This window comes from Nesoenas mayeri (assembly GCF_963082525.1).
Source record: "Nesoenas mayeri genome assembly, chromosome: 15".
NCBI lineage: Eukaryota > Metazoa > Chordata > Aves > Columbiformes > Columbidae > Nesoenas > Nesoenas mayeri.
In genome coordinates this window covers 4172313-4195918 of record NC_137559.1, presented here as the reverse complement: position 1 = coordinate 4195918, position 23606 = coordinate 4172313, and the positions used below count along the sequence as shown (strand labels likewise).

The window sequence follows — 23606 nt, the reverse complement described above, 5'->3', positions numbered from 1 at the left end:
TCAAAGCGGACGCTGAGCAGGCGCTCCTTCATGAAAATAGGAGAGAAGCACAGCCTGGGTGTTCTGTGGCAGATACTGGACTTCAGCACTCACCGCTCTTTGGTTTCCCCTGGACCCAGATCTCCAGATAGGAATCCCATTCCATCTTGTAGTAAGCAACACAGAGAAGTTCTCCTTTGTGCATATGGCTAAAATTCTAGATCCAGTTACAGCATCTTGTTCTCATCACAAGGAGTCTATTTGCTCCTGCAAGCACAAGGACCCTCCGTGCTCATAACCAATACATAATACATGAAGATTCCTCAGTACCTCTCCTGCATTTTTTCTAAAAAACCCAAATTGCCCTACAATGTACCAGAAAAGAACTTACAGAACAGCTCTGCTTACCAAAGTCCACGTGGAAAACTTTTTGAAACCTTAAGCAGAACACTTTTAACATTCTAAAATACTCTATTTTTAAATCATTAGGTGTTTTTTTTTTGCTAGCTCAAGCCCTTTTCCCTCTAAGCACCACCATTCAAGCAGTAGTACTGTTACTTAATCCAAAGCCTTTAAAGCACATCAGGTTGTGTCTGCCCACAGGGCTTAAACCTCTGGAGATATCATAGGTAGGATCTGTTGCATAATTCTGCCAGAAGCTGATTGCCTTTAGCTCCAAATAAAGTTCATTTGAGATACTTCAGACACCTCACAGTCTGTAGGGAGAACGCTGTGTCCCTCCTCATTTATCTCAGGGACAAAGCACAAAACTGAATTGGTTGTATAGTCCCAGCTACAGCAGCTTTTCTAAGTCAAAGTGTTTGTTTTCAGCCCAATCCACTGGTAAAAGCACCCGGTAGGTGCCAGATCAGAGGTTTCCACGTGGCTCAGTCCTAGTACAGGGGACAGAGTGGCTGCTTGAATCCACAATATTCCATGACCAAGGGTTAGTTCAGCTGCACAGCTCCTGCCAGAAGGATGCCTGTTAGTCCAAGGAGTACAAAGACAGGTGGATTTCAATGGATCGACCTGATTTAGAACTTTGTAATCAACTCCTGAAGTTTTCCCTTGGAACCATGGCCTCCCGTATAGCTAATTTAAAGCAATAAGCTTCATTGTGACCTTTCACAGACCTCTCCAAAGCAGTGCACAGAATTCCAAGGATTCATGGCCTAGAAGCTGAAGAGAGCCCTAGAAAAACAGAATTGCCTGCGCTTCTTTTTCTGAAGATCATTTGTGAGATTTCCCTTCAGCAGTCATAGGATGAAATCTTGGCCCCAGCTGAACTCAACAGGAATTTTGCCACTGACTTAAATGGAGCTAAAATGTCACTCCTGCCATTTGTCAAGTCAATTACATCCAGACAATACTTTAACATCTGGCTTCAACTGAACACACAGAAAAGTTGCCTCCCTTAGTCTCTAAAGACAACACAGGACACTGGCTATCTCAATAAAAATGAAACATTTGTTCTTGGCAAGCTGCTTGTAATGAAGAATGGATCTGTCCAGTGACGCTACCAGAACCAAATCCCCGTTCTTTAGCATATAGTTATTGGCAATAGCACCAACAGATTCTCTGTCATTTTCTGGGAAGAATGTCAAAGCACCCATCTACTGTTGGAAGTCATTCTGTTGTAAAAACTTTGTTTAGAATAATAGGTCTGTCCTTAGCTGTGGTTTCCCACAGATGAGGGGGGTTTTCACCCAATTCATCTTCTGTTTCCCAGGCCACTGGAAGGTCCCATTTTGGGTTACATAGCAGCTATTCTATCTAAACCCCTCTTTGAGTATGGTCATCAAAGGTAAAGCTGAAGGATAACTCATTATAGGACAACTGATGTGAGCTCATTTTCCTCTCTAAAAACCGAGCTGAGATGAAGCATTATTGTTTTATTGCAAAGTGTTCAGTCTAGGTCAACCACAAGTGTGGTATATCTTTTTACGGTAGAAAAAAAGTAAATCTATAGAATTATTTGATCAGTGGTGATTTCAAAAATCTATTTGAATGGGAAGAATCATCTGATGATGTCTGGAAGAAAAGGGATATAGAAAGCGAGGGGCTTTAATGCTTAAGGTAGACAAGGATCTGCCAACTGTTATTCCCTGCTCCAAGTGCTGGTGAATTACCACACCGCACACCTGTGCAAAACCAGCTTCCTTCCATCTTCCATCCCCTGAGAAGCAAAACCAAAATCAGTCTCCAGTACCTGATGAGCCCTAATTCCCAGCACTTAAATAATTAGCTTCTCAAATGTACAAAAACAACTCTCATTTTCTGGGTTAATGAAGGAAGCCGGGTTCCACTGAGCAAAGCTATTATGGAGCTGCTAATGCACGGTTTGATTTCATCGCCTGCCACTAAACACAGAGCGATGTGGGCTCCTGGGAGAGCGAGAATACAAGGAGAGCAACGCTGGAGGGTTAAAGTGGAAGGCAGCGGGGGAAACCCTGGCAACACTTTGTGGTTTGATGCACAGGAAGGGCTGGTTTTATCTGTGTGTCTGCCGAGTTTCATCTGGGTTTGTGACGATGCCAGAGAACCCAAAAGAAGGGTAAAGCTCAGTGGATAGTTTGCATTAATCACAGAGCAGGCAGTTTCTGAAATAGGATAACAGAAACGTAACACACACAGAAGCCGAAACCTCCACCAGCTTCTGCCCAGGTTCTGTAGCCAGGGAGGTACAGAATGGCAGAGAGTTGTAATGTGACGTCTTTCACAGCTGGATGGCTACAGTGCTACTGGGGCGTACTTGTCCTTGCTCTTCATTTGCCTTACAAGCTGATAAAAAACTGGTGGCAAAGACTTAAGCTCTTTCTTGGCTCATCTTGGCAGGTACAGGCATATAAACTCTTCAAAACAAACTCCTTTCTTTTCTATCAGGGCACGGAACTGGTGATTTCATTTCTCCTAACTGGATGGAGAATATGTCAGAAAAGACTACAAAGGCTGCTTTGCTCTGCCCTGGGAGATTTAAACCTAGGCTATACTCCAGGAACAACTCAACACTATTGGGACTGTTCCCTTCCCCTCTCCGCATCACTATTTTCCTCCCTTGCCCCAGACTCCACTGTTTCACACAGGCAGAACCTAAAATCCACACTGAACCTCTCTGTGGTCCATCAAATGGGGAACAGAGAATAACTAGAAAATCGGGGCTTTTGAGATGTGACTACAGCTATTCAATAAATGCAAAGTCATGCAGCTCTCAGACACCGGGAGATGGAAAGGCCTAGAGCCTCGATTTCCTTAGATTCTTCAACCATCTAAAAGCCCTTCAGTATGTGTCACTCTCCCCCATCCCTTAGCATATCCAAATTAGTGGACCTGCAGTTCTGGATGTGGATTTGGGAATAAATAGCTTCTTACACTGCAGTTCTTCTAACTGCAGTAGCCAATATGCCCTCAAGCACAAAACATCTGTCTCACCCTGCAAAACAAAATAGAAAAACAAACCAAACCAAAACACAAAGCTTTTGACCTCTCAAGAAAAGCCTGAAATTGTCATGGAAGCCCTGGGTTAATAAAGAAACCTTAGTGCACACATGCAGCAGGCATTGAGAGATTAAGGAGGAAATCAATGGAACTGTGATGGTTTATGCAGCAAAGTTTGTGCTTCATGGATAACTTTCAGAGATAGAGACCAAGGCCACCAGGGGTCTGCAGATCCTTAAGAACCTCAGCACCTCCCCAAACCGAGAGCAGTTTTCTACAGGCCATTCAAAATTCAGCATCTCCAAACATCCAGAGATGCTGCTTCTTATGTCAGGGCTTGTTGGACCACTGACTTCGGAGGAGTCACCCCCCATGTTAATTTAGCTGAATCAATCAGGAAATAATTACGTACAGTGGAGAGTTAAAAGATGGTAATTAAACTGTACAAATAAAAAACTGAAGTGACTAAAAAAGTCAACCCGAAGCCTACTTTTGGAGCACTATTTAATGTAAATGAATCACTTAGTGGACAATACAACAATCATCTGTTCAGCTTCTATTCATTATCAAAAACAATACAAAAGGATTGGCAGGGAATAGCCAAGTGTCAGAGGGAGCCCTTTAGGAAATACCACAGAATCTGGACCGTTTTTTGTCTGTTCTTCTATTGTGTTCTGACAATGCTTCGCTAATGAATTTCACACGTCATTTCGGTTGTCCTTTTTTTTCCCCCAAAAAAACAAATCAGTAGTAATCTTGGGCCTTTCAGAATGAACTGAAATGTTTGTTCAAGTTAGGAAGACTTCCACACATTATGTATCAGTTTTGTCAAGGCTTAAGAGGCTGAGGATGTGTGGTCTCAGGCACCCTGGGAAATCCCACTGGAGGTGATGAGGCACAAACCTTTAATTTGGGCAAAAATCTAAGTTTTAAAGAAATCATCACCTATCTTTGAAACTTCAAACGCTCACTGAATTCAGTACTTCAGTGAGTTGTAGACTCCGTAAATTAATCTTTTGTTGCTCGGTGTGAAATGACACTAACCTCATTCTAGGAAATAAGCTGCTTTTCAGTAGGATGTATTTGTACAGCATTATCTTGGGAGTTATCTGCAGGGCACTGTAAGCTAAAGGGAATCCCCATCAGGGATCTGGGCAGGTAAACATGCCAAGCAGACAGCTATCCTAGAAGAAACAGAGACTAAGGAGAAAATATCAAGCACTAAAGTACTGTCATTATGCTTCAGAACTGACAATCCACTGGCATTCATGTCTCTTAGGGTTACTGCTTTGGAATATCTGAAGCTTCAAACTTGATGGTGTAGCAGGTGCCCATGGGGGGGCCCTTTTCTTACCTGGTTCCTTGGCTCACTCTGCATCGCTGCCACAACTTACAGCTCCTGTAGCATTGCTGGTTCAACTCTTTGCAGACCCACAGCATAAAACAAATCGCAGAAACAGCCTGAGTTCAGGAAAAAAAGGGCAACAATACACAAAAGAGAAAAGAAGGGGGTGGTTATAATACCTTAGAGCAGGAATCCTGAATAATGTTGCCCTTTCATTAACAATTTTTACCACCGGACAGGGGCTGGGCAGGGAAGGACAACTGCTCAGCTTCTGATAAACAATAGTTCATTTCGCAAGACCATCGCCACCATTTGCACTAATTGAGACTTTTTAATAACAATTACGAGACAAAAGATCCCTAGTATCCTTTTGGAAAGAAAAGAAACCCTGATTATGTTAACATCCAATGCATTAAAGGCATCATCCTAATATTGGGATATACTGAGAAGAAACTAGAACAATCAACCCTTTTTGTTTAATAAACGTCTCCTAAAATATCACCAAAAATGTATTCAGGAAAATTCTGTTCCTCTCTGCTCTGGTAAAGAGGTTTTTTTTTGCTGGTCCCTTGAGTGGTTGCTGAAGTCAGGTGTCGCTGTAATTACACACCTCACAGCAGTGCGGGGAGACTTAATTAGAGAGTCACTGTAGGTGTGTTGTCAGACAGATACAACCTGGTTCTGTTGGAAGGGGCTCTGGGATCCAGCTGCACTGGGCATATTAGGGAAGAAAATTAAAGTTTGCTGAGGGTTTTGAGCTCCTCCTGCAGAAAACAGCATGGGCACACCCTGCAGCCTTTATTCAAAGCCCCTCAGCTTCATCATCAGGGAATCTGTTCTCACCAGGAGATGCTCTGCCACACCGCAAGATTTCATATTCTCCCCCCCCCCCCGCCTCACAAAGTGTGACTCACCAGTTTCAAACGGTGACATTTCATTCCCAAACTATTCCACGAGCAGCTCCGTAACACGTGGGGATGTGGGGAAAAGGAAGGAGGGAAGAGCCAGACTGCAAAGTGAAAACCACTCCTTCTCTCCCCCACACAGGTATGTTACTTTTAAATTTCAGAACCACATAATTTGGGACGTGCTGGCAAATCCCATTGGGAGAAAACAATAAACCAAGCAGATTTCAGAAAAAAATATCTGCACATGCCAGTGATGCAATTTCCCCTCGGCCGGGAGGGACTGGGAGAGCAGTTTGCTCTCCAGATTGAATAGATGTTGGAAATGCACTGTCCCCACTTCTCACTCTTCTTCCGAGTTTAAACCCTGCAGCTCTGGGCTGCTCCTTCCAACGCTTTCTCTGTGATGCAGACCCAGGGTTTAATCATCAGCAATATCTTCCTAACGATGAACAAATGTACGTGCAGTGTGGGAAGATGACAACAGGGGGAACGACAAAGAAATCGCTGTCAGCTCCCAGTCCCGAGAGGAGTTTTGTGTCACACTGCAGTTTAGCGCAGCTCGTGTCCCTGCTGTGGGGACGTCACTGCCATCAGCGCAACATCCAGCACGTGAGGACAGGGCTGCGGCAGCACCGGCCTTGGGGGCTTGTCAGCACACGCATGAAATCGCTGTCGTTGCTGCGGTGCCAGAGGCAGAAGCATCATCTCCCCTGACCTCAGACTATAAATCTGTGCATGGCTGACTGGCGTCATAGCAGCAATCCAGCCCCATTAATGTTCATAAAATTCGGCGGGGAGGGAGCTGTAAGTGATGTAACCTCACAGCCTCCTCGATGATGGGAGTGTCTGGATGCACGTTTGCAGCACGCGATGGCACGGGCACGGTGCGCAGCAAGTAACCCTGCAAGTGCATGAATGTGACCAAACGTCATGGCTGCAGGCAAGTGCCAGAGGCGCGAGAGCCTTGGGGATGACTTGTCAGGGCTCCAGCACAGGATGGTTATGGTCTGCGTGTGCTCCACTGGGGTGCTGGGGTGGGTTATGGTCCGCGTGTGCTCCATGGGGGTGCTGGGGTGGGTTATGGTCCACGTGTGCTCCACTAGGGTGCTGGGGTGGGTTATGGTCCGTGTGTGCTCCATTGGGGTGCTGGAGTGGGTTATGGTCCCTGTGTGCTCCATTGGGGTGCTGGAGTGGGTTATGGTCTGCGTGTGCTCCATTGGGGTGCTGGAGTGGGTTATGGTCTGCGTGTGCTCCATTGGGGTGCTGGGGTGGGTTATGGTCCGTCCGTGTGTGCTCCATTGGGGTGCTGGGGTGGGTTATCATCTGCGTGTGCTATCTTGGGGTGCTGGGGTGGGTTATCATCTGCGTATGCTCTGTTGGGGTGCTGGACGGGCAGCCCGAGCTGCCCTGCACACGCTGTCACGGATGGTGACACCACATCACCGCACGCCCCACTGTGCCTCATGCTATAGGAGCTCGTAGCTGATCCCCAAGCATGTCTGCACAGGAAATGTTTGATTACAATTTGGTTCATCTCCTTTGCTGCTTTTCTAAAGGGAAGGCTGTTCTTGTGGCTTCCTCTACCCGGCGGCGACGCGGGACCTCGCGCTGGCAGACTCAAGCCTGTTTCCGTTCTTACGTGGGGAAGCCTCACCGAAATCGGTGCTCGTTTGAGGAAGAGGAGGTGGCTCGCTGCGGGATACCAGCATGCAGCAGCAATGACCTTGGCTAGGGAACCATCTCCTGAATACAAAGATGGATATAAACGCAGTAATTCCCTTTTTTTTAAAAAAAAAAACAACCAATCTTCTGCTAAGGTAGGGAAAGGCGGTGGTTTGTTAAATAAATGCCTGTCAGAGCTGGATTTTTTTTTCCCCAGCTTCCCTAAATGCCCTTCACCAGCAGAGAGGGGGAGGGGACCCACTCTTTGAAGCCTTTTCCTTATGGGAATAGAAAACACGGAAAGAATTCAATTCTCTGCCACAGCCCAGCAGCACCGATACACGCTTCAAAAACCAAAGCCCAGCAGACAACTGGCTGGTGGGTGCGGGTGGCTCGGAGCCTGTATTACCACCAGCTCAGCCTTGCTCAATATCCAGCATCATTAAGTGTTCCCCGTAGTGTTAAAAGCACAGAAAGAAGAGGGGAAGAAATGGAGACTGGGGAAGAAAAATTAGGAAATTCTGTGCAGAAAAGAACTGCAGTTATTTGAATCTTTGATGCAAAGCACCATCTAGTGAAGAAAAGGGTCACTGCAGCTGGCGTCACTCAGCAGCTGCATCCACGACAAATGGAATTTGACTTTCATCACAGGTTTGCCTACTAAAAAAAAAACCCCAAATATCACCATATGCACAACCCGCGCTATATCTGAGTGAACAAGAACACGTCCCAAAATTGCTACCCTCTGTGTAAATATTTCTCCAGTGGAAATGTGTTCTCCTCCTCCCATCATCTCCCACAGACTCTCAGCCACCCCGAAACCTTTAGGGAACGAGGCACCACAGGAAGAGAATGATTTCCATGTTGTAATTTGGGAGCTAAGGAAAAGAAAAGGTAAGTGACTGGTCCAAGGCCATGCAGGAAGCCAGAGGCAGATCCGGGAATAGAGATCGGCCACCCTGGACCCAGGGATGCCTGAACAATAGCACAGCCTCTCCCTCTGGTGTCATTTAACTCTTTCCTAACCCACCAAAAAGCAGGAGAGGGGTCAGCTATACACTTCCCTGCATAGGTGCCTGCTGCCCTATAGCTCTCGGGGGCCCAGCACTCAGACCTTACCTGCTTTTACCACTGTGAAACAAAGCGAGAAGGCAGCAGGGAGAGACAGGGCTGGATATCCTGAGATCAGCAAAGCTGCAGTTAGGAGATATTTCTATACACTGGGCCTGAACTGTCCGCTCAACAATTAAAGCAATGGAAATGGTACCTCAGCTTCGCCACGTCTCTATTTCCGTGTGTGACAGAACATCGCTGTGTCCCCTGGAGGCGTTCAGCTCGTTAAATTGTTGTGTGGTGGATGTTTTGAGGATTTTTATTTGAAGGAAGAGAGAGGATATTGCTCCCTTTTCCCCGGCTTTTGCGTTAGCTGCGAAGATCGGGGATTTGCAGCACGATCATAGATCAGAAATGCAGTCTCACTATGTCTACACTGTTTTCATACCGAGCTTGGAAATGCTGCAGTGCAGAGGCTGGAGAAAACTAATTATAAACAACAGGAACCAAACCTCACAGAATCTATCTCAAACAATAAAAACAAAAGCCTGTGACCCGAACCTACAGCAAAATTCTCCCAAAGAGCTGAGAGACGAGTGACCAGGCGTCCAGCACAAGTTCTCCAAAAGGAGTTTGATGTCCATCAGAGCCCAGTTCCAACCAGAACTAGAACTGCTGCAAAAATCAAGACCATCTTCTTGGTTCCACTGCCTGGAAGGGACACAGACGACTGATCCGCACAGAGCTGCAGGGCCAAAGAACGGAAAAAGCCTCAAGAAGCCCTTTTTTCCTCTATTTTCTACCTTAGGTCTCTGTTTCTTCCCCTAACTCCCTAGTCTGTTTTCATTTACCCCTATAAACCCAACCTATGAGAGCAGGGAGGGGAGGAGGAGAGTCTGCACTTTTATATCAGAACCTGAGACAAGAAAATCTTTAATCATGCCCCAGCCCTTTGAACATTTACATTTTCCAGCCAAAGGCACAGTGAAATTGGGAGCTTTCAGTTCACACTAGTTCAAGGATGTTTTTCCCAGGGGAAGGTTTTTGTTACTCTGTGGGGATTTCTGCACAGATCGTTGCTCTCAGGGTAAGCAACCAAAGCTTTTCCTAAGACAGAAGCTCCATCTTATACTCCTTGAAAAAAAGGTGACAAGTAAGAGCCTGGAAGAACTAGAGCACAAAATTGTTGCCCTAGAGAACAGGGTTAAAAGGCTGTAGATGTGCATTCAGTGATGCTTGCACTAAAGCAGATGTCACCAAACACAAGTGCAAATAGTTCCTTGAGTCTGGAGATGTTTTTTGTCCCCTCAAAGAAGAGCTCTTACACTTCGGTGATAGAACAGCAGGATGTTTGTCAAGGAAGTGTTAAAATGCTAAAAGGATTCCAGCCCTTTGCAGTTCTGGCTTGACACAGTGAGAATGAATGAGGCTGAGCGCTAATAAAAACAACAGGCGGAGTTTTAGAAGACTGGATCAACATTTACCAGTAGCGTCTCCAAAACAAAAGTCCTCGATTTAAGACAGACATCCCTGCAATGTTCCTGTGAACAAAGGCACGTTGTCATAACTCAGCCACCCAACTGCCCTCCAATGTGCAATGTGTGAATCAGCAGGTTTAAAGTGACGCTGAATTTGTTGCTAATTACACTGGGTTAAGCTAAGAAAATAGATTCCCGATCAAAGCAACAAAGACAAGCCTCAGTTCGATTAATTTCCTCCTCTAATTGCAACTCCAGCCTAACCCTTTGCTCTATGATTCGCTGCTCACACTGTCTCTGCAGGGCACGTGGTTTCAATCGACTTTGCCAGTCTGGTGACAGACTATTCCCTGTTAAAATAAACAGGCTGGCAGACAGCAGGTAAATAACCACGGGAGCTTGGACAGAGCTCGTGGGCAACCGTTGTCCTGTAAGAAAGAGAACACACCAGGCTACAGCTCACCCTGCCCTGCTTGGGTGGGAAAAATGGTCTGAACTGGCTTTTTCCAGCTCTGATTTTCAGAAGACCGAACTGGCTTCCAGTAAGGTCACCATGACATAAACTACCTGATCTGGGTTTTATTTTTCAGTTTCATTTGTGTAAATAAAATTATTGATTCTTTCATTTCATATTGGTTCTGCAGCCAAAAAAAAAGGGCATTACCGCGAGACGTTTCAGAATGTGATTCTTTTTAGGAAGAATTTGAATTCTTTTCTCCTTTTTCCTTAACTATTGATCGCTTACTGATGACAAACACTGAAGCTGTGAATTCATTTCAGTGTTTTTCCTATTAGAGGAGAGGAGCAGAACATTGTTACCAGAAAAACTTGTGATAAAACTGTCTTTTAAATAGCCATGCGAGATCTTGCTGCTGTTCACAGGGAAAAGACATCTGGGATTAACCCATTTGTGTCTGGATAACAGTTGAGTATTTCCAGCTCCCTCTGTAAATGTATTTTCTGCTCACGCACATCAAAACAAACAGGTGGAAAAGCTCCCGGTGCTGGGATGAAGCCACACGCCCTTTCCTTCTTCAGGGCAAAAGCTCCTTCAGCCACTAAGTCCATTTGGACTTTGGGCTTTTGGGACCGCTGGCGCCTTGGAAATGCTCTATTACCCTTATCAGAGACATTACCTCAAACAGGAGACTTAAAGCTACGGAACCTATAGCACATTCAGGCCCCGTTTTATCACAGACAAACCAAAATGTTTTCAAACCACGACAAACTGCTCAATTAAAACCTGAGGAATCAGATGTTCCCTGATCGCGGCTTCAAAAGGGACCCTGCGGAAATGCCTCTTTTTCTCCTTTTACAGGAATTCACCCATTGTTCCCCAAAGTCCTGACACGCGCAGCTTCTCCACCTTCAACTTTACACAGAGATGTCAAAGAAAACAACTGAATTTAGGTCAGTGTACCCAACAACGTGCACACACATGAACAACCTTTGCGAGTGGGAGACCCTGTATGGAGAACAGGTTGGTCATTCATAGAACAGAACCATTTTGGTTGGAAAAGCCCTTTAAGATCACCCAGTCCAAACGTTAACTGGGAATTACGGCAGTTCCCGTAAAACAGGCCACAGATACACCCAGCCCAGCACAACCGCTTCGGAACAGCCACGTCTCTGTGTCTTGGCTCTGATGGTGAAATGAGCCTCGGCTGGAGGTGTCTGCCCGCGCCCACCCCAAATCCCGCCCCCATGGCCGGCCCTCCCTCCCCTCGGCCCCTCGGTCGGCCCGGGACGGAGCCACGAGAAGCGATACCCGTTCGAAGGGCTGGAGTCCCGGCTCAGGGTGACAACCCTCGGCCCCGGCGCTGCTCAGGGTGGGCCAGGCCGCAGATTCCCGGCGGAACCGCAGCCCCGGGGCCGCCGCTCCCCGCACGGGCAGCACCTGCGGACGGACCGGCGGGAACGCAACCGCTCGCCGGCTGCGCCACTTCCGGTTTAAATCGAGGAGGGGCCGCCTGCTATTGGAAGCCTTGCGCAAAGCCCGCCCCTGTCCTGGCAGTGCCTCAGGCGCATGCGCACGCCGCACTTCCGGCGGTGGCCATGGTGACGGCGGCAGGCAGGTAGGGCCCAGCGGCCTCTCCGCTTCCCCGGTCCCCCTGTGACCCTGCGGGTCAGCCCACCCGCCGCCCCTCTCTCTGGGGAACCCGCGGGGGGGCCGGGGCTGCGGCCCCTGAGGGCCGGAGGGTGCGAGATGCGGGAGGGGGAAAGCGCCCCTGAGCTCTGGTCCCTTAAATACGTGTTTATCTATAAATCAAGGCGCGGAGAGACATGAAATCAACTTTCATTTTCTCCCTGTGTTTTAAGCGATTCTTTATTTGGTTAATGTCTGCAAAGTGCTTCCTCTGGCACAGCAAATGTGTTCATTTTCTAATTGCGCCACTTGGGTTCACGTCTGCGTCCCAAACACCACTCGAGAAGTTTGGAGTGGGAGGTTTGGGAATGGAGCCTGTAGCTGAATAAAAGCGTCAGGACGTTAGGAGATGGTTTTGGGGTATTTATGTCATTTTATGCGCATAAAGTTTGGAATGAAACCTGATGATGAAAGTGCACAGTGGCATTTCAGCAGCTCAGTTGTTTGAATCAATGTAACCAATGTTTTTTCTCATTGGATTTTGAGGTTTTTTTAAGTTTAACTTACGGGGATCTTGTGCATCAGAGGAATTGTCAGCAGATGTCCCATTGGCTCATATTAATTCACTGATTTAACAGACAATGCTAGATTAGCTTTTTCTGGCTTAGATGCCTCTAAGTTTGATTCCAGTTTCTTTCCAAAGCAGTTGAGTCAGTAAAATGATTTAGCGGCTATAAAACACAAGTGATGCTCCCTTTTCTCCCTGTCAAACGTGGCTTATAAGTGACTTAGTGAATTTGGTCTGCTGGGGGGAATGCCCATTTCCACAGTAAATTCCGTGTTTTGATACAGTGTGAGGAGAACCTCATCTCTCTGTTCAGTTGTGCTCAAAGTCCTCAAGAATCCTACAAAGAAATGAAAAAGATGTCTGTTTTCTTTTCATTAGCATGTTGCCTATTTTAGAGTGTGCACTATAAAACCAGAATATGCCCCAAAACAAATTAGAATAATAGAGAATTGCAACTGATTCACAAGTTGCCTTTTTTTGTTTTTCTATCTAGAGTGTGGAAATACTAATGTTGGACTTGATGGATGCTCTGGATTCAACACTATAAATTATTCATTTAATACTAAAAATAATCACAGGGTCACTGCAAGTTTTGTATCATTTTGAATTCACCTTTCTCTTTAACCTGAGGGTTTAAATTCCCCCCACGTTTCAAAGGTCACAGGCTGTATTCCCGAGGTTTGTTTTTAGCAGCAGCTCTTGGCTGCGCTGACATTGGACACAGCGCGTTTGCTCGGATCGCTGCCACTTCCAAATTTAAGTCAGGTCTGTCTCGTTAAAAGACCAGAGGGAGACACCAGCTCAGAGTCACTGGCAAGTCAGTTCTTTCCAAAGGTAGGATATTGTGCTTTCTTCACACTAAAGTCGGTACCTAATCGAGCTTAGAGCTGCTGTGCTTCTGCACACGGGTTTCCTTAGAAAAGAAGGATATTTTCTTCTTTCCTCTTATCCCCCCACCTTTTAAATGACACCTTTTGATTTCTGAAAATAGCCTCCCAGTTGCTGCCATTTGTCACGTAAAGGACAATGTGATTCTCGGTGGCTGAAGCTGAAGGAGGTGTTGTTTAGGTGTTGTTTAGGGAAACTGTCACAATTCTAGTTTCTTTTAGGACTTGATCTTTGCTGCCTTTAGTGCACTCTTGACCTTATTAACTAAGATCCGTGTTTCTTCAGAAATCATCCTGGCTTTTACAGGATAACATCCAGATTTTGTTTTAAAGGGAAAGGTTTGGGTTTTTTTCAACTGGATATATGACATTTATTTTATGTTGTGCCTTTCAAAAAGTTTCCAATCACCTGTATTTGCTTACGTTACCCATGTTGGACAGCAGGGTGAGCATGAGCCAGCACTGGGCCCTTGTGGCCAGGAAGCCAATGGTACCTGGGGTGGGTTAGAAGGGGGTGGTCAGTAGGTCAGAGAGGTTCTCCTGCCCCTCTGCTCTGCCCTGGGGAGACCACACCTGGAATATTGTGTCCAGTTGTGGCCCCTCAGTTCCAGCAGGACAGGGAACTGCTGCAGAGAGTCCAGTGCAGGGCAACAAAGATGCTGAAGGGAGTGGAGCATCTCCCATGTGAGGAAAGGCTGAGGGAGCTGGGGCTCTGGAGCTGGACAAGAGGACACTGAGAGGTGACCTCATTCATGTTTACAGATACACGAAGGGGGAGTGTCAGGAGGATGGAGCCAGGCTCTTCTCGGTGACAACCAATGACAGGACAAGGGGTAATGGGTGCAAACTGGAACACAGGAGGTTCCACTTAAATTTGAGAAGCAGCTTTTTCTCAATGAGGGTGGCAGAGCCTGGCCCAGGCTGCCCAGGGGGGTTGTGGAGTCTCCTTCTCTGCAGACATTCCAACCCGCCTGGACACCTTCCTGTGTAACCTCATCTGGGTGTTCCTGCTCCATGGGGGGATTGCACTGGATGAGCCTTCCAGGTCCCTTCCAGTCCCTGACATTGTGTGATTCTGTGAACTGGTTCATACTGATGAGCAATGGGTGCTGCCTGACTTTTAGCTGGGAGGTGTGGGGGCTCTTTTCCCCCAGCCCCTGTGGCAGAGAGTTCAGTCCTTGCGAAGTCAACATATATTTTTGCCAAATAATATGATAAAAATGTGCTGTAATCAAACATGGGGCTCCCTCCCATCTCCTGCTGTGGTTTAGTTAGAAAATGCGTCAGAAAAGCCCCTCTTCCCAATTACCTTTTCATCTGCTTTACACTGTCATCTGCATTTTACTGACATCAGAAGCAAAGCTGGTCAGGGCCAGATTTTAAAAATGCCTCAGCTTCAACCTGGGCTCGTAACGGAAGCGCCACTCCAGCTGTCAGCTCCCGCTTTGGAAGTAACGAAAGGTCCTCAATGGGTGGTGAAGACTTTTTATTCCAAAATGCCCTGTAAGCCTGCACTCAATGTCAGCGCAGCACCTGTTGTTCCTGCCCACATCTCATCTTCTGAATCTCAAAAGATCTCTGAGAGCAAAACAACAACAACAAAAAGGCAAAATAAGGAGGGCAGCTGCTTTAAATGACTCGCTGAACATGAACGGGTAAGGAGAATCTTCTCCTCCAGCCTAAAGAAGGCCAGTGGCCTCATGTCTAAACAGCTCTTTCCCGGGCACTATTTTACATGGCTTTACATTAAATCAACTCGCTGTAAATCAGTGTAAAATACACATTCTGTCTGCGCTCAGCACAAAGAGGTGGAGGAATAAGCCGCTGCTCCGAGCAGCTGGGTGCTGCGCTCACGCTGCTCTGCAGCGGAAGGAGCTGAATCCTTCTTTTGGGTTTCTGATTTCCCACTTTGGGAATATTTCTTGTGTCCAGGGGAGCTTGTGGCCTGGATGTTGACCAAGAATTTCGTAGATACATGAATTAGCTCAGGAATGGGAAGGTCCTTCATACCTTGAGAAGAGCTGTGTACTAACTTGATGGTTTTATTTTTAGACCTTGTTGAGTTTACTTAGAGCTAGCTCAGCGATCCATATGCGTTATTGTATTGTGTTCTAACTGTAGCTCCAGAAATACTTATTTTATACAGTTCGCTACTCCTTCTGCAAGCTTGTCTGTTCACTGACCAGCTATTTGAGGAATACTGTCCAAGCCTCTGATGGAAATCTGGAAGAGCTGATATTTTCCACATTAGCTCTGTTGCACAGCATGTAGAGCCTCTGTCATCCCTGCAGCTCCACGCAAGCTCAGTCATACTTAATGCCACTGAATTCTGGCTTAGAATTATTAGAAATATTAGAAAAACAAGAAAACCTCTTGTTTTCTCTTCTCATGCTGCCCTTTCTTTGAAGTACTATATGAGTTGTGTGCCCAGACCTTTCCAGTATCTTCCTGGTAAAGATCTGTCTTGCAAGTCAAACTGTGAGAGTTCAAACTCTATCTGCACAATAGGGAAGACACACTAATATTTGGGTTTGACTTTATGTGCAACCCAAAAGTTGTATAGGTTCCAGGAAGGGGCTGTAACTGACTTTTCTGTGACATCAAGCATAAAAGCTTTGGGGTATATGCAAGAAAATGAGTGACCTTTTTTAACAGAACAAGTATCACTTACTTTTTGACCATGTAGTAAGCTGTAACATAAACTACTCTCTTGAAGGCAGTGGCTTAGCAAGGAGATTAGAGCCGTGCAGTGGTATCGGAATCTGATTCCAGGCTGAGCTAGGCCTTGTAGATACCTTTAGCTTGGGTTTCGTTCACGGGTTTAATTTCAGTATATTAGAAGACAGGTTCATATTGTCAAAGTGCACAATTAACATTGGCATAAAAGAGCATGAAGGTGGCCGGACTATTAGACTGGGCGCGTGGTTCATTTAAATCAGATAACTTGTGTTTGCTGATGGGTGGGGAAAGACACCGGAGAGGGAAGCACAGATTTCAGTGCATTAAGTAAATAATGTGCTCAGAGAGAAGATTAACTCTGCGTCTCCAGCAGACAGACTGGCTTATATTCATCTGCGATAACACACAGTAACTGGTCTCTGGCACGTAGATACTGTGGCACTGGCTGTTCTAGAGAAATCTAGGAGGTTTTATTACAATTAGAAGAATGCAGAGACATATCCCAGCCCTGAGGAGCCTCCACTCCAAATACACTTTGTGCAAGAGAGTGAATCTAGAGCAAAATGGAAAACCATGAGGGAACAGCATCTCCCAACCTGAGTTTGTTACGTGACAGCGGACAAGATCCAACAGCAAGTGTCCTGCTGGGATGTCCAGATAAATATTTAAATGCTGATGTGAACTTTTGAAAGTCTAAATGAAGGGGAGGGGAAATCTGTTGAAGATACCTCTGTATGGGATTGGGTTTACTGATGGTCTAAGGCAGAGTTAAGAAAAAATGAGTTCTCTACTTTTCAAGCCTCTGCTAATTTTCTTGATGAAGTGCTCTGTTTTCTTTCATCTTCTACCTCTAGGAAGACCGTTCAGAAAGGAAAACTCATGGATTTCACAAGTACAGTCATCATCCCGCTGCTTTTTGGCAGCTTGGGGATCTTTGGGCTTTTTCGGCTCCTGCAGTGGATGCGGATGCGAACGTACCTGCAGGAAGCCGTGGTCGTGATCACCGGGGCCACCTCCGGCCTGGGAAAAGGTGGGTACTGAAAAAAGGACACATTATTTCCACATACTCTGCCATACTTTCCACTCCTCTTCCCCATCCCTCACCTCCAACCTAAGGTACCTTTTCTCCTGTGCTACAAATCCACCCATTCTAAATTCACACTCTTGGCAATGTTAACACTAGTGAGGGGTTTGTTTTGTTTTTAAATAAAAACACAGTCTTTTTCCTCCAAATAAAAGCTTTTATTTGTCTGAGTGGATACATTCTCTAATTCTGCTTTCTATAATTGCTTTGAAAGCTTCCTGAAGAGAAGACAAGGTGCTGTCTGCTATCCAGGCCTTTCATTAGGATGAGTACATTTATAGAACAAAGAGCTTAAATTGATGCTGTCTTTGCATGTGAGTTTGTCCTTAGCAATAGGGGTGTTCAGTAACTGAATGGCCAAAGGACATGAAGTGATCCTCTCTGCCTGTCACAACCAAAGAGCTGGGAATGGTAACAAAAATTGTATTTCATGTCAAGAAACAGAACTAGTATCTCAGAGAGACCTTCCAGCTGTGTTAGGCTGGGCAGATGAAGCTCCGTGTTGGTGGGTGTATAATTTCCACCGTTGTACAGCGAAGTCTCCTCCCTTATTGACACACTGTCAAGATTTTATACTATCCCACTCCATTATTAATATACTAGACCGCCTCTAATTACTGTGTGTTCTTAAACACCCTTCGTTACTGTCATCTCTTGCACAAATAAGCCATTTTTCTTGCTGGATCACAGAGGGAAGGGTAGAAGAACGCACAGTTGCCCAGCAGCTGGTAGCACTGAATGGAGGAGAACAACATTGGTTCCGCAGCCTGTTCCTGGTGAAGGGGATCACCTTGATGAAGCCGTTAGCTCCAAGGCTCCCAAAACCTCTGGAGGTGTTCAGTAAAACTGGAACTCCTAAGATCACACCCCACTGCACTGACATACGCAGGGTAACTCTAGTCCCTCTTAAGAAGGGCGGATAGTCAGAAATTAAAAGGAACAGGCAAATTTGACCAGCTGATGGGGGAGGATGCGTAACCAGCACGTTGATGGCATAACCAGCATGGTGACTGGGAACACAGCACTGTCACGTCTGTCATAATCACAGGAAAATGGCATCTTGCTGTGACCTCACTGTAAATCAGCTCAGGAGTAATAAAACCACCTTAGATCCTCACCAGCTAAAAGCAGTTTTAGCTTATCACAGGTATGATGTGCATATATTCATATATTCATATGTTCAAATATTTACTTTTCTCTCTTTCTTGCTTCCTCCAAAGAATGTGCAAAAGCTTTCCATGCAGCTGGCTGCAAGCTGGTGCTCTGCGGCAGAGATGGTGAGAAGCTCAAAGGCGTGGTGCAGGAGCTTTCTACCATGACCAATCACCAGAAGAACGTAAGTGTGGGAGGAGAGGCCTGTTGGCTCGTGCAGCTGGGATTTCTGTTGTGTTATTACAGGGTTATTCTTTTCAGCAATAGGAATAACACGACTCTGTGGTTAGGGATAGATATTGCTATAGGAGCACTTTAAGTTGACATGTCATATCTTGTAAAAACCCTACAAAAATGAGCAAGCTGAAAGACTCCTTGCATTGTAATGGAGGTGAAAGAATGTACAGAGCGGCCAGTCCCCTTTGCATCTGTATGTCATATGTTGAATTTGGAAAAGTGACTTTCCTTGTGTTGGCTTTTATTTTTGACATCTAGTTCTGCTGACAGTGGCTAAAAAAAGCTATTGCTGGCCTGAAGAAGACACGTTGGTTAAGGCTTTTACTATTTCAGATATATTTTCTTTAATAAGACAATAGCAAATGTTTGGAAGGTCTCGCTTGCTCCTTTCCTAGGATCTGGTCTGAGGAACAGGCTACAGCAGCAGAGAAGGATGAGAGCACAACCTGCTTCTGTCCTGTATTCCTACCAAATAGAACTGCTGTGCTCAAATTGCACGAGGTGTGGATGTCCCTGCCTCTGGGCTTCCAGAGCTGGGAAATCCCATCACGAACATCAAAGTTCAGCACATTCAGCACAGCCTGAATTGATCTTTTGCCAACTTCTGTTTATTCACAGACACACAAACCTCACACTGTGGTATTTGACCTCTCGGATACTAAAACTGTCCTAAATGCTGCTGAAGAGATCCTGAAGTACTTGGGTCACGTGGACATACTGATCAACAACGCGGGCATCAGTTTCCGAGGCACAATTGCGGATACAGGACTGGATGTGGACAAGAAAGTGATGGAAACAAATTACTTTGGTCCCATAGCCCTCACCAAAGGTACCCATGAACCAGATGACGGGGGACAATGGATTTGTCCTATACCTTCTGCAGGCCAGCACAACTAAGCAGAGCTTAACTATTGTTTGTATTTGGTACAGTGCAGTGTAAGAGGGGAGAAAAGATTAATGGTTGGACTTGATGATCTTAAGTCTTTTCCAACCAAAATTATTTTATGATTCTAAGTACTATCCCTTAACTGACCCCTGCGCTGACTGAGGATCTTGTAATTCACTTCAGAACTCCGAATGTGCTGAAAGCATCAATTCTCGACAGCAGCATTGCCAGGACTGTTATTCTGAATGGGTCTTTTCTGTCTCTTGCTAGCACTTCTCCCCTCCATGATCAAGAGGAGACAAGGCCACATTGTGGCCATCAGCAGCGTTCAAGGCAAAATAAGCATTCCTTTCAGATCTGCGTGTAAGTACCTCTACAGAAGATGGGGAAGACATATTTGGGGCACCGGACTGAATGAATACTTGGCTGCTGCTTCCACATTGAGCTCCCTGTAGAGGTGGCTCCACACAGGGAAGGCAGAGCTGAGGTCACACATCACTGACAGCTGTTGAGGAAGACACTCTCAAATACAAAATCTTAGCTGTGTCCTCAAGTTGTTGAGGGATGGGGAAGGAGAATGTGTTTTCAATGTCTTGAAAACAGCTCGATATTCCCATCTTAACACTTGAGAGTCCCGATAAATTTCCTGATTAATTCCACAATTTTATTGCATTTTATCCTTGCTGTTTGCTTGGTTATTCTCATATAAAAAAGGAAATTTTTGTGTTGATGAGTTGCAAAGTGCCATAGTACAACCAATCCCAAAATAAAAGCCTCAGCACCTGCTCAGGTGATCAGGTTTTGAATTGTGTGCAGTCAAGCTCTGAACCTGCTCTGCAAATCCACAACGCTCAGTCCACGTAGTGCAGCGAACGTCAGCTCTGCTCTCCTGTCCTGCCACTGCGTTCCCCCACCTGTCTTACCAAATGCTTCCCAAGCTGGGCTTCACGTCTCTGTTATCACAAGCGGGAGGCAGCTCGGGCTCACTCCGCAGGGCTTTGGCACGGCTGTGACGTTAAGCTCAGGATCCTAGCCAGTTTCCAACTTGAATAGTTACATTTTGCCTTCTTACATTGCCTCTCGCCCCCACTACCTGGTGCTGCCACTCACTAAAAAACCAACCAACCAACAACAAAACAAAAAAACCACACCCCACCAACATAAAATGTAGAGAACAGGTGTTGCATTCTTGCTGAGAAGTGGCTGCATTGCAGTGAAAAACCCAATCAGAGGAGTGAACCTTCAGCCCCGCTCCTCCTCCTTAATGCATAATCCTTTTCCTGATTTTCAGATGCTGCCTCTAAGCATGCTACCCAGGCTTTCTTTGATTGTCTACGAGCAGAGGTGGAGCAGTATGACATTGATGTGACAGTTATAAGCCCCGGATACATTCAGACAAACCTCTCTCTCAATGCTGTAACGGCAGATGGATCTCGCTATGGAGGTAAGATAGGATTTTGTGCCCTCTATCTAAAGCATCTCCACCTCACTGAGTTACCCCAAAGCATCCTTGCAACAAAGGGCCTCTGGTGGGGACACAAGTTAGCCCTGAAGTATCAAAAGATAACTTTGGATGCAAGGTAGGAACAGTAACCCTCAAAGTTTAGCCTTCCTAGACAGCAATTACTGGTTTCTAGCCCAGCCATGAGTTATACCTGCCTGTGCCCTATACAACTGGTGTAAAAAAAGAACAGCAACAGAACAGAGCATTCCTAGGAAAGGTACTTAAGCTTGGGCTTACCTGCTGGTGCTTACTGGGCTTTCCTTTGGCAGTTATGGACAAGAACACCGCCGAGGGACAGACGGCCGCGGAGGTCGCTCAGGTGGTTCTCAGTGCAGTGGGACGGAAGAAGAAGGAGGTACTTGTGGCCGGCCTGACGCCCTCCCTGGCTGTCTGCCTGCGAAACCTCTTCCCCAGTATCTTCTTCACCTTAATGGCAACTAGAGCGAAAAAGGAGAGAAAAGCAAAGGACTCTTAGAGCTCAGCTCCTGTGAGCGGTAACTGCAGGGAGAGGCTGAACCCCCTGCGGTTTGGCTGGGACAGCAGTGGAAGTGCTCCTGCAGGAAAAAACTTTCTCAAAATGCTGCAATTTACCGGTGTATGGAGAGTGGGAAGCGGTTTCCCCCCATCGGGGTGGGCCCACGTGCTGGAGATCAGCACCTAAACCTCACCTGAAGAAAGGACAAGGCGGGAGGGCTGAGGCTGCAGAGAAGGGAACTGCAGCAGGAGAGACCATGTGCTGGAAGGCAGCACCTCACCCGACTCCAGGCAAGCTCAGCTTTGCTGGCCTGCTGCAAATAAAACCCATTTTGCCTTCACACAAGCAGATCTTGGCTTTCCTCACCCCACAGCCCCTGTGAAATGCAGTCTTGAGCTGGGATTTCTCATCATCAGTGTCTCCTTCCCACTCCACTCTTTCCAGTTTGGTCTAGAAGTGGAAAACTCCAGAGCCTCTGTTTGTTAACGTGCCGTATCATGTGATACGTTGACCTGAAGTCCAGTGCCACTTTTAAAGAAGTAACTGATGTAAAATATAAATTTTATTTGGCAGTTATTTTATCTGTCTGAATCATGCCTTACTGATGTACAGGGACACTTAACTCTGCACTACCTGACAGTGCAGTATTAACCCCAGTGCAAGTTAATGCGGGAGAACCACTGAACAGATAAAAAATAGCACAGCAACATACACCGTGGTGTGTAAATCCTGTGCAGCTGATAACACAGTAGGTCCCCCATCAGGACCAGCACAGGTCTGTATGTGCCAGGAACCATCTCCTGGTGTGCAGAGGAGAATCTCTGTACATAGGTTGGGCAGTATAGGAGACAGACTCTGAGCTCTCATCTGTGTTAAAGCAATCACAGGTGCTAATTAGGATCACACTGAGCAATACCAGCACCACTAGGAAAAAAGAGTGGCTGCACAGTTCAGAAAGGACAAAAATAATCCTTTTTTAGCTTAGAATTGAAATAAAGCCTATTAGTAGGAACCAAGGTCCGGACCTCTGTGTGCATTTACCAGCATTCTCCATGTGTGCTGCCCTGTGTGTCCTGCCTGCGGGTGCACAGCTGATGACAAATAAACTACATCACTATGAAATTCATCTTTTGCTCTAGTGCAGCTCCCACAGCAGGTGACACTGGAGGAAGGGAAAGCAGGAGGGCTTTGCTTTTTTTATTTCTCTTTTCTCTCTGCAAGGTGCTATTGTACCAGTAGTAGTTGCAGAACAACATACATCATCCCAGCCCTCTTTACATCACCTGCTAGTTTACAGCAGACAGTGTGAATCCACACAGCAGATTAGGCACCGCAAACCTGCGATGGACAGGCCTGCAGGCCCAGCAGGACCTTCTCCTTCACAGAGCCTTTTCTTGACCACTGCAGATTTAGAAATGATCTCTGAGAATCCATCCCAGACCATGCCAGGACACGTTTAATGATCACAATGCTGCTGCTCAGTTAGGACACGCTCTACTCTTTTCACTGAGGCTGAGGTTGCAAATTTGTTACATAAAGGTCTAAAGCTGAAGTTACAAGTTGAAGCTTTCAGGTTTATGTATTTTTTTGCTGTTAAGACAGGAAACCAAGGCCTTACCTTCTCTCCCTCTCCACAAGGGGAGTTTCTCTAAATGGTAGTTGTGTTCTTTCTTCTGTGCTTTCCACGTTGAGGTTGTCACCAAGCATATTACCTGGATTATGACCAATATTAATTAGGAAACAAGCTCCTCCACCCTCAGCTCTGTCCTCTACACTTCAGACTGGAGTGAAAGGTGTGGTTTTAAACCAGACCTACCTGTTGTGAGAGCTGACTTTTCACCTTTTCTCCTGCAATAAGAGACCCCAGGAAACTTACTCATTTTTAACTCGTCTTCGATGCCAGATGTGTATTCAGGGAGCCTACCACAGGTTAGTCCTTCTGCCATAGCAACCATTACAGCCAAGGGAAAGCTTAACACACACAAAAGCACCCAAGACCACAGAGGTTTGGTGAAGAAAATGAACTAACAGCCCTGACAGTTATTGTGCATAGATTAAAAAAGAGCAGGAATGTCTTTTGTGTGGCTAGCACAAGGATATTTGTGCTGCTGCCACCTTCTGCAGCAATAAAGCGCATATTAGCTATGGCAGATCTGCCACTCATTTAAAATTCATCTACTAGACAGGA

General features: G+C 46.1%; 2 protein-coding genes across 3 annotated transcripts in view; one reads left to right on the top strand and one right to left on the bottom strand.

The window, feature by feature from the left end:
- The window catches only part of USP22 (ubiquitin specific peptidase 22), a 118557-nt gene extending 97287 nt beyond the window's left edge, over positions 1 to 21270 (bottom strand). Inside the window, exon 1 of the mRNA XM_080354104.1 lies at positions 21181 to 21270. The gene's annotated coding sequence lies outside the window, so the exon portion shown is untranslated. The remainder of the gene's footprint in view (positions 1 to 21180) is intronic.
- On the top strand, positions 11907 to 21994 carry DHRS7B (dehydrogenase/reductase 7B). Of its 2 annotated transcripts, none has more exons than XM_080354107.1 (7): positions 11907 to 11935; positions 16935 to 17110; positions 18385 to 18500; positions 19172 to 19382; positions 19710 to 19802; positions 20731 to 20883; positions 21213 to 21994. In XM_080354107.1, the coding sequence occupies exons 1-7, from the start codon at positions 11916 to 11918 to the stop codon at positions 21416 to 21418; spliced, it is 975 nt and encodes a 324-aa protein (XP_080210233.1). In that variant the 5' UTR covers positions 11907 to 11915; the 3' UTR covers positions 21419 to 21994. The 2 variants fall into 2 exon arrangements, with proteins under 2 accessions (XP_080210233.1, XP_080210232.1); XM_080354106.1 differs by lacking the exon at positions 11907 to 11935 and adding an exon at positions 14543 to 15056.
- The last annotated feature ends 1612 nt before the right edge of the window (positions 21995 to 23606 follow it).

Bases quoted from the DNA above. Each gene is read 5' to 3' on its own strand.
- DHRS7B (XM_080354106.1), top strand. From the start codon at position 14,920: ATGTCAGCGCAGCACCTGTTGTTCCTGCCCACATCTCATCTTCTGAAT. The intron at 17,111-18,384 runs GTGGGTACTGAA...CTTCCTCCAAAG, and splicing joins CACCTCCGGCCTGGGAAAAG to AATGTGCAAAAGCTTTCCAT. The intron at 18,501-19,171 runs GTAAGTGTGGGA...GTTTATTCACAG, and splicing joins TGACCAATCACCAGAAGAAC to ACACACAAACCTCACACTGT.